Below are 10399 nucleotides of genomic sequence, written 5' to 3'. Positions count from 1 at the left end.
ACTGAGCCACCCAGGCACCCCTGGAATATATTTCTTATTTCCTTGTCTCCATGTATTTTTCTCTTGAAAGAGATTATCAAATAACCTATGTAAGCACCCACTTAATACACAACGTTTCACATCTCTGTGGTTTTAAAGCTTTAATTTAAGACCTTCTTGCGCATCAGCTATTCCCAGCCCTCCTGCTGGAGCTTTGTCCTAGCTCTCTGTCTGAAATGAACATAAGCTATCACACACATCAAGAATAGTAAAATGCTTTGCCTCAAGGGAGGACGTAAAAAAAACTTTAGGACTGCATAAAAAAAATCTCACAAATTAAGAGCTAAGACCCAATTAAACCTAAGTAATGTTACTGCAGCTTCGTCGTACCACAGGTAAACTATAACAGGTCTTCCTGAGAATCTACTGGATACAAATCCAAAACAACCATGCTACAGTCAGTCTGCAAGTGAAGGAAGACAATGAATCGATAAGCTTAACTGATGCCAGTCCAAAACTTGCTGAGTTGAGTTTGAGGTTACAATTTGACAATAAGTTACTGTGGTGTGGTATTGTGTGCTAGGCATCAAGGAGAACATATGGACCCACTGTCACACATCTACCAATAATTTTAAGAGGTATTGTATTTACTATTCAATACCTGCTAAATACCTAAGTTCGCTACCATGCAAATCACAGGTGAGAGGAAAGGGAAGGGGCAGAGGAGCTGAACCAAAACCAAAATTTTACTGTTATAAACATGAGATGAGACAGGTGTTTAATTTGCCTCAAAAGAAACACTAGACTCTACCAAGATTAGGGAAAAAAAGCTTAAAAATCTATGTCCTTTATTTATAATTTAATAACTGGTTACATCAATGTTTGCATCGAGGGAAAGAAGAAGAAATGCAAAAGGAAAGCCCTTAATTCTTAAAATAAAATCCAAATTAGTGGCATAATAAGTCCATAATTATTTCCTAAAATAAAACCAGTTACCAACATCATTTTAAATCTCCTTTGCCCACTTCATTCTCATTACCTAAATTCATTTCAGTACATCAAAAGGATCTGCAGATAAACTTTTAATATCTTTTTTTATTTTCACCTGTGGTATTACAGAGTATCAGTGTGCAGTAATTCACTCTGATACTACCACTTGGTTGCTAAAAACTGCTCTTAGTTTTGCATACTCTGTGGTACCTAAAGTTCATTTAGCAGAAATGAACTATGGAAACAAGACATTCCTAGATAAACACTCTAATTCTCATCTGTCACTGGGTATGTATCTTAGACATGCATTAATATTTCATGAATCTCAAGATGCTACATTTATTGGAACCTGTGATTTAATAAACAAAGTTGAACCAGTACAGGATTCAGAAAGGCCTAAAGGATCACGATAAGAGATCTTTCAATTAAAAAAACCTTAGGAATAAAAAAATTCTTACTTGATTTTGGAAAGTTTCTGCAGAATAATACTGAGCTTTTCTAGTATTTGAAGATCAAGCTTAGGGGTTCGAAGCAGCACAGAGCAAGTACGAAAGAATAAAGTGTTGCTACAGGCTTCCAGGAAGGGCTGCAAGGATTCTGCAAAACAAATCACCGGTGCTTTTCTGTTAGGGTGTAGCTAACAAGGAAATTAATAACAAAATAAACCAGAACTATGTGGGGTATTCATAAATATTAATTTGGATTTTCATTCTTTTCATACTTAAAACTTTGGAGCAAAAGTACCATGATTTGAAAAATTCAAATCTCCACTGACTCTTGTTGAACAAGGCAAACCAAAGATAAGATAATACTTTCCCAAATATCCAACTTCCACTAGGCAGTATTTAGCAGAAATCCCATGTTTGGAAGAATGGGGGAATGTCATTTCTTCAAAAAGTTCATAACAGTAGGCTGAGTTTAAATAATTAGCAATAAGAAATATTTTGGGGATAGCAATTTTTTTAAAAAACCCTACATTTAAAAAAATTTCGTTTGAATGTTAATGACAATTTACATAATCAATGGCTAGGGAATAACTTTTAAAGCACAAAAGCCAAAGGGTGAAAATATTCATGAAAGGTTGAAAAATTTTACAAAACATAAAATTTTAATGTCTTTGTAAAAAACAATTACAAAACTTAAAAGGCAAAAGCTCTAAAAGACAAAAGCAAAGCAAAAGGGAAATGTCAAACTTGAAGTAGAGGCACTGGGAGGAAATCCCCTTGTAATATATTTGCTAGAAGATTGATATGGTTAAAAATGCTCTTATAAATCCGTAAGAAAAAGATGGACCCAATATTTCTAGTAATGAACAAAGCGCACAAGCAAGAAATCACGGAAAAAATGCTCAACCTCCGCAGGAATAAAATAATTGGAATTTGGCAAGTTTGTCTCAAAAGCCTTATAAGTAGGTATATCCTTCGATTCAGCAATTCTGCCTCTAAAAATGTGTCTGAATCAAGTGTATGCAAAGGTTTGAGAATAAGGGTCACAGGAAAGTTTGCAATAGTGAAAACTAAAAGATTTGTTAAAGTGGTTGTTATGAGAGAACACAATAATGCATAAAAATGTTTTGTAAGGTGTAAATCACTAGTATCGGTAATTAGGAAAGCTTGAAAAGAAACAAAAGTCCTAGAAAAATAATAATTTATGGCCTTTAAAGTAGTTAAATTCCTATGTAAAAAGCCTCTGTAAAATTCACAGGCTCCCACAGTGAATACAGGACTTTATTTCACACAGATAAGTCAATAACTACAAAGGACATAAAAATATGGTATCTTTGTATTCATCTTTCTTTTTGAATCCATACGCACAGCTTAAAAGATTGTCTTTCCTGAGTAAAAGAAACTATTCAGTAATGAAACCAACAAAATCCATACTAGTGAAGTCAGAGGAATGTTATGATAATAGAAAATGAAGGGTGGTACATGCTACTAGCAGTGGAACACAGGGACAATGGTCGCTTGTCCTCTGCATGTGACCATGTAGTTAAAGTAGGAGAAAAAAACGTAATACGTTCCCCACAGCAGTCTAACCCAAGTACGGACTACACTTAATTCACCAAAAGCCATGTGCATGTTTGGGTGTCTATATGTGTATGTGCATGTCTCTGTGTGTATGTGTGTGTGAGTGCACATGTATGTATCTCAGTTACAGAATCTTCTTAAAGAATGAAAATGTAACTTACAAATATAGCACACATAATCTACAAAGAACATTTATTATTTTATTAAGTAGGCTCCACATAGGGTGTGGGCTTGAGCTCACCACCTTGAGATCAAGAACTAAGCTGAAATCAAGAGTCAGAGGCTTAACCCACAGAGCCACCTAGGTGCCCCAATCTACAAATATTATTAAAAATGCACTGACTGAAATTTCAAGCAGCTTCATTAAAAAACTGCACACAGTTTTCTTATATCAAATCCTGAGACATATGATTTATGTCAACACTTAACAAGAAAGGTAACTATATTATATGGCTAACAGATTTTAAATCAGTGGATAAGGAACAATCATGTAGAGGAAAAAAGATGGCAGAGGAGTAGGGGACCCTTTTCAGCTGGTCCCCTGAACCGAGCTGGATATATCTACCAGACCATCCTGAACACCCACGAAATCAACCTGAGACATAAGAAGACACATCTGGATCTCTACGAACAAACATCTCCAGCACTGGGTACTGAGGTAGGAAGCGGAGAGCCATGAATCTGAGCACAGATATTGGAAGATACACGGAAGAGGGAGGCAGCTGCCGTGCTCGGGCACCGGGAAGCAGTAGCCTCCTGTGTTGGGGAGCGGGCCAGACTCGTGGACCGGTAGCTGCTGGGAAACCAGGAGTTCGGGAGCGCACGCCCGAACCAGACCGAAACCAGGAGCTTGGGAGTGCGTGAACCTGACTGATACCGGGAATTCCGGAGTGTGTGCCTGACCAGAATGAAAACTGGAGCTCCAGAGCATGTAAACCAGACTGAAACTGAGAGCTCCAGAGCATGTACTTGAACCGGACTGAAACCAGGAGCTCGGGGGCGCATGTGCGACCAGACTGAAACCAGGAGCTCCAGAGCGCGTACTAGAACCACTGAAACCGGAGCTCAGGAGCGTGCGCAGGAACAGGGGCGGCGGGCAGTGTTAGAAGTACAAAGGGCAGAGACAGCCAGCCCTAGGAGCGAGTTCTGGGAGAATGGCTGTGGGATGCACAACCCGGGAGGCTGTGGAGTTTTTAGCAGCACCGACAGAGATGGAGTGAGAGTGGCCAGGAGACCTCAGTGAAGAGCAGACTGTGATCTCCCTGTTCTGAGAAAAGAGGCTTGGATATGGTCCCTGCCGCTCTGACCCTCTGAAAAGTCACAGAAAGCCACCAGGGAAAGGTGCAAGGAAACAAAAGCCCGGAAAATCCGGTTCTCACTGCGCCCACACACCGCCCCCCCCACCTCCCACAGGGGACAGGGCAACTCTACCCAAACAGGGTTGCCTGAGTATCAGCACAGCAGGCCCCTCTCCCAGAAGGCAGACTGAAAAAACAAGAAGCCCACATCCCTAAGGTCCCTATAAAACAAATGCATCTTGCTTGGGTCCTGGTCAATAATTTGGGCTCTGTACATCCCCACAACCTCTCCTCATCAGAATGACAAGGAAAAGGAACCCCCAACAAAGGTAAGAAACAGAGATTGTGTGGCCTCTCCCACAGAACTAATGGATATGGATATACCAAAACTGTCTGAAATGGATTTCAGAGTAACAATTATCAAGATGACATATAGGCTTGAGAAAAATATTAATGAAAATATAGAATCTCTAAGGGTGGAAATGAGAGCGAATCTGGCAGAAATTAAAAATGCTATGGATCAAATGCAGTCTAAACTGAATGCTCTGAGGGCCAGGAAAAATGAGGCAGAAGAATGAATTAGCATGTTAGAGGATGAGATGATAGAAAAGAAAGAAAGAGAAGAAACATGGCTCAAGAAACTCCACTTTCAAGAAATAAGACTACGGGAGATTACTGACTCAACGAAACATTCCAATGTCAAAATCATTGGCATCTTCGAGGGGGTGGAGAAAGAGAGAGGTCTAGAAGAGATATTTGAACAAATTGTAGCTGAGAACTTCCCTAATCTGGCAAAGGAAACAAGCATTCATGTCAAAGATGCAGAGAGGACCCTTCCCAAGGTCAATGAGAACATACTGACACCATGTCATATCATACTACAATTTGCAAATCTTAGATCCAAGGAAACAATCTTGAAAGCAGCAAGGGGGAAGAGATTCCTCACCTACAGAGGAGAGAACATCAGAATAACATCAGACCTGTCTACAGAGACCTGGCAAGCCAGAAAAAGCTGGCAAGACATATTCAGAGCACTAAGTGAGAAGAACATGCAGCCAATGATCCTTTATCCAGCAAGGCTGTCATTCAGAATGGATGGAGAGACAAGAACCTTCCGAGACGCTCAGAAACTGAAAGAATATGTGACTTCCAAACCAGCCCTGCAAGAAATATTAAGCGGGGGGACTCTATAAGAGTAAAAGCACGCCAAGAGTGATACAGAACAGAAATTTTACAGTCTATAGAAACAAAGACTTCACAGGCAATATGACATCATTAAAATCATATCTCTCAATAATCACTCTCAATGTGAATGGCCTAAATGCTCCCATAAAATGCCACAGGGTGGCAGACTGGATAAAAAGACATGACCCATTCACATGCTGTCTACAAAAGACTCATTTTTAACCTAAGGATACATCCAGACTGAAAGTGAAGGGATGGAGAACCATTTTTCATGCCAGTGGGCCTCAGAAGAAAGCTGGGGTAGCAACTATCATATCAGACAGATTAGATTTTAAACTAAAGACTGCAGTTAGAGACACAGAAGGACACTATATTATTCTTAAAGGGTGTATCCAACAAGTGGATATGACAATTACAAATATCTATGCCCCCAGCAGGAGAGCAGCTAGATACACAAGCCAACTCTCAACCAGAATAAAGAGACATATAGATAATAATACGTTAATAGTAGGGGACCTCAACACTCCACTCTCAGCAACAGACAGATCACCTAAGCAGAAAATCAACAAAGAAACAAGAGCCCTGAATGACACACTCGACCAGATGGACCTCATAGATATATACAGAACACTACACCCTAGAACAACAGAAAACTCATTCTTTTCGAATGCACATGGAACTTTCTCCAGAATAGACCATATACTGGGTCACAAAACAGGTCTCCACCCATACCAAAAGACTGAAATTATTCCCTGCATATTCTCAGACCACAGTGTTTGAAACTGGAGCTCAATCACAAGGAAAAGTTTGGAAGAAACGCAAACACTTGGAAACTAAGAACCATCCTGCTTAAGAATGATTGGGTAAACCAGGCAATTAAAGAAGAACTTCAGCAATTTATGGAAACCAATGAGAATGAAAACACATCGGTCCAAAACCTATGGGACACTGCAAACGCGGCCCTAAGGGGGAAATACATAGCCATCCAAGTCTCACTCAAAAGAAGAGGGGTGCCTGGGTGGCTCAGTCGTTAAGCGTCTGCCTTCGGCCCAGGTCATGATCCCAGCATTCTGGGGTCGAGACCAGCATTGGGCTCTCTGCTCAGCAAGAAGCCTGCTTCTCCCTCTCCCACTCCCCCTGCTGGTGTTACCTCTCTTGCTGCTTCTCTGTCGAATAAATAAAATCTTAAAAAAAAAAAAAAAAAGAACAGAACAATCTAAAATGCAGTCCCTATATTCTCACCTTAAGAAGCTGGAGATGGACCAGAAGAACAGGCCTAGCCCACGCACAAGAACACAGTTGATTAAGATTAGAGCAGAGACCACTGAATTAGAAACCAGGAGCACAGTAGAGCAGATCGACAAGACTAGAAGCTGGTTCCTTGAAAGAATTAATAAGATTGATAAACCACTGGCCAGAGTTATTCAAAAGGCTAGAGAAAGGACCCAAAATAATAAAATTATGAATGAAAGGGGAGAGATCACGACTAACACCAAGGAAATAGAAACAATCATTAGAAACTATTATCAACATCAATATGCCAATAAATTAAACAACCTGGAAGAAACAGATGCCTTCCTGGAAACCTATAAACTATCAAGACTGAAAAAGGAAGAAATTCATTGTCTAAATAGACCGATTAATCATGAAGAGATTGAATTAGTGATCAGAAAACCCCCAAAAAACAAGAATCCAGGGCCTGATGGTTTCCCTGAGGAATTCTACCAAACATTCAAAGAAGAAATAATACCTATTCTTCTGAAGCTGTTTCAAAAAAAGAAAACATTTGCAAATATCTTCTCTCATTCCGTGGCCTGCCTCTTAGTTTTTTTGACTGTTTCCTTGGCTGTGCAGAAGCTTATCTTGATGAAGTCCCACAAGTTCATTTTATCTTTTGTTTCTCTTGCCTTTGGAGATGTGTCATGAAAAAGGTTGCTGTGGCCGATGTTGTAGAGGTTGCTGCCTATGCTCTCCTCTAGGATTTTGATGGATTCCTGTCTCACATCGAGGTCTTTCATCCATTTGGAGTTTATCTTTGTGTACGGTGTGAGGTCTATGTGTGTTTTTGTGCTGGTACCATGCTGTCTTTGTGATCACAGCTTTGTAGTACAGCTTGAAATCTGGCATTGTGATGTCCCCAGCTTTGTTTTTTCTTTTCAACAGTTCCTTGGCGATTCGGGACCTTTTCTGGTTCCACACGGATTTAAGGGCTGTTTGTTCCAGTTCTTTGAAAAACATCATTGGTATTTTTTTTTTAAATATTAGTTAAATTTTATTCCCAATTTTGTTTTGAAAATTCAAATTTTTTCTTGACTAATTATAAAATTAAAAAAAGAAAACAGAAATATACAAAACAGGGAGAAGTTTCCTGTAATTCCACTACAATATCTAAGGTCTTGAGAACAAGCTGGGGTGAGACTCTGGGAAATTAAGATATTTAAAAGCAGCCAGGGGAAATTGGAAAAAGAAAAAGCACACTAAGGGTGCCTGGGTGGCTCAGTCAGTTAAACGTCAGACTCTTGATTTCAGCTCAGGTCATGATCTCATGGTCCTGGGATTGAGCCCCAAGTTGGGCTCTGTGCTCAGCATGGCATCTGCTTCTCCCTTTCCCTCTGCTCCTCCCCTCATGCTCGCTCTCTCTCTCTCTCTCGTTCTCAAATAAAATCTTAAAAAAGAAAGAAAGAAAGAAAGAAAGAAAGAAAGAAAGAAAGAAAGAAAAAGAAAAAGCACACTCATAGGCCCAGATAGGACTTACACCTAAAAAAGACCTGAGAAGACCTTAGGCCTATACTCCGCACTGTTTCCAAGGGCCCAGGGGACTGCTAATCAACGAAGATGATCTTCTATACTAGTCTGCAAAGACTATGAATGGTGGCTGTTTTTCAAATGATACGTTTTCAGCAAAAAAAATCACAAGGCATACAAAGAACAAGGGAACATGGCCTATTCAAAAAAACAAAATAAATCTTGAGAAAATATCCCCAAAGAAACATGCAAAGAAACTCATTCGGGAAAAGACTTTGAAGCAACTGTCTTAAATACACTCAAGAGCTAAAAGAAAACACAAAGAACCAAAAGAAATCGGGAAAACTGTATGAAAAAGGAGAATTTCAACAAAGAGCTAGAGTTTATAGAAATAACCAAATAGAAATTCTGGAGCTGAAAAATACAGTGACTGAACTGAAAAAAACACTAGAGATTTTCAACAACAGATTTAAATACAAGAAAGAATCAGTGAACTTAAAGACAGAGCATTTGAAGTTATAGAGACTGAGGAGCAAAAAGAAGAAAGAATGAAGAAAAGGGAACAGAGCAGAGCCTAAAGGACTAATGGGACATCGTCAAGCTGATCAATATACATATTGTGGTAGTCCCAGAAGAAGAGAGAGAAAGGGGCAGGATAATCTGCCCCTTCAGTAATATTTGAAGAAATAATGGCTGAAAACTTATCAAATGTGAGGAAAGACGTAGTTTTACAAATTTAAGAAGCTCACTGAACTTCAGGAAAAACCCAGAGAGCCCACAGTGAAGACATATGATAATTAAATTGTCAGAAGTCAAAGAGAGAATCTTGAAAGCAGCAAGGGAAAATGTGGTGTATACACATAATGGAATATTATTCAGCCTTAAAAAGAAAGGAAATTTTGACACCTGCTACAACTTGGATGAACCTGGAGGAAATTATGCTAAATGAAATAAGCCAGACACAAAAAGACAAATTTTATATGATTCCACTTACATGGGATACCTAGAATAGTCAAATCTATAAAGGAGAAAGTAAAATGTTGGTTGTTGGGAGCTGTGGGGACAGATGGAAGTGGGTGTTAGTGTTTAATGGGTACAGTTTCTTTTAGGGAAGATGGAAAATTTCTGGAGATGGATGGTTGCACAACAATGTGAATGTACTTAATACCAAAAAACGGTACCCTTAAAAATGGTTAAAATGTAAGTTTTTTGCATATTTAACCACAACTTAGAAATTAAATATAAATGTAAAGCTTTTAGTGCTAAAAAAAAAATGAGGCTAAGGAGAAATGTATAAAACGTGTTTTTTTAAAACATCACCATAAACTTTATCATTTAGAAATGACCATCATTAAATGATGGTCTTTTTCTTTTTTTTTTAATTGTAAAATAATATAACAAAATTCACCATAGTAGTCATTTAAAAATTTAATTAACTAGCTAATTAGTTAATTTAGAGAGAGAGAGTGAGCAAGCCGGGGGAGGGGCAAAGGGGGAGAGAGAGGGGCAGGGCTCATGGCCTACTACTTGTGGTCAATTGCAAACCCAACAGGAAGTGATGCACCTTGCAAATGGATACTACTTTACTAAGCCAGCAGGAGGGAGGAAGGTTTCCTCCTTCCACAGCAAAAGCCCAGCCAATGAGAAATGGTCACACTCAGTCAATGAAAAGCCACTGTACTTCCAACTCCCAGTTTACTCCAATGGGCCTTTTATTTATAAGAGCCCTCCCACCCATCTACCTTCCTAATCCCCCAACTACCACCACCACTTTGGTAAATAAGAGCATTCCTTTCCTTTGTTTTCTGGTCTTGTCTGTGGTTTTGATGTAGCTTGCTTGTCCTGGATCGCAATTCTCTGCTATACTGAACAAACCCAGTTTTGCTGGTTGAATACATGGCAGTTTTATTGTTTAAGGTTAACATATCCATCAATAGTCACCTCAAATGAAAAAATTTTTGAAGAAACTCTATGTACTAATACAAGATCTCTAAGATCTATTTTTCATAACATGTATAGCATGCTAACGTTCTTTTGATAAAATGAAAAAATAAGAATGTGCGTGTATATACACATTGTACACCTGTGAAAGAACATGGAAAAAAACTAGTGAAACTGCTTTCTCCAGGGAAGGGGAAAGAGTGACTGAAAGGCGACTTTTTTTTTTTTTTTTTT

At 39.0% G+C, this 10399-nt stretch overlaps 1 protein-coding gene across 7 annotated transcripts in view; it reads right to left on the bottom strand.

The window, feature by feature from the left end:
- The window catches only part of CCDC138 (coiled-coil domain containing 138), a 162476-nt gene that overhangs the window by 1051 nt on the left and 151026 nt on the right, over window positions 1-10399 (bottom strand). For 6 of the 7 annotated variants that reach the window (XM_040623677.1, XM_040623678.1, XM_040623679.1 and 3 more), the window contains exon 14: window positions 1428-1566. The exons of the other annotated variant lie outside the window; for it this stretch is intronic. In XM_040623677.1, coding sequence (XP_040479611.1) covers window positions 1428-1566 — 139 coding nt within the window. The remainder of the gene's footprint in view (window positions 1-1427; window positions 1567-10399) is intronic. 7 annotated transcript variants of the gene reach the window in all.

The sequence above is a fragment of the Ursus maritimus genome, unplaced genomic scaffold (genome assembly GCF_017311325.1).
Source record: "Ursus maritimus isolate PB19 unplaced genomic scaffold, ASM1731132v1 scaffold_6, whole genome shotgun sequence".
Classification (NCBI taxonomy): Eukaryota; Metazoa; Chordata; class Mammalia; order Carnivora; family Ursidae; genus Ursus; species Ursus maritimus.
The sequence above is the reverse complement of the archived record's forward strand: the minus strand, read 5'-3'. Positions and strand labels throughout refer to the sequence as shown.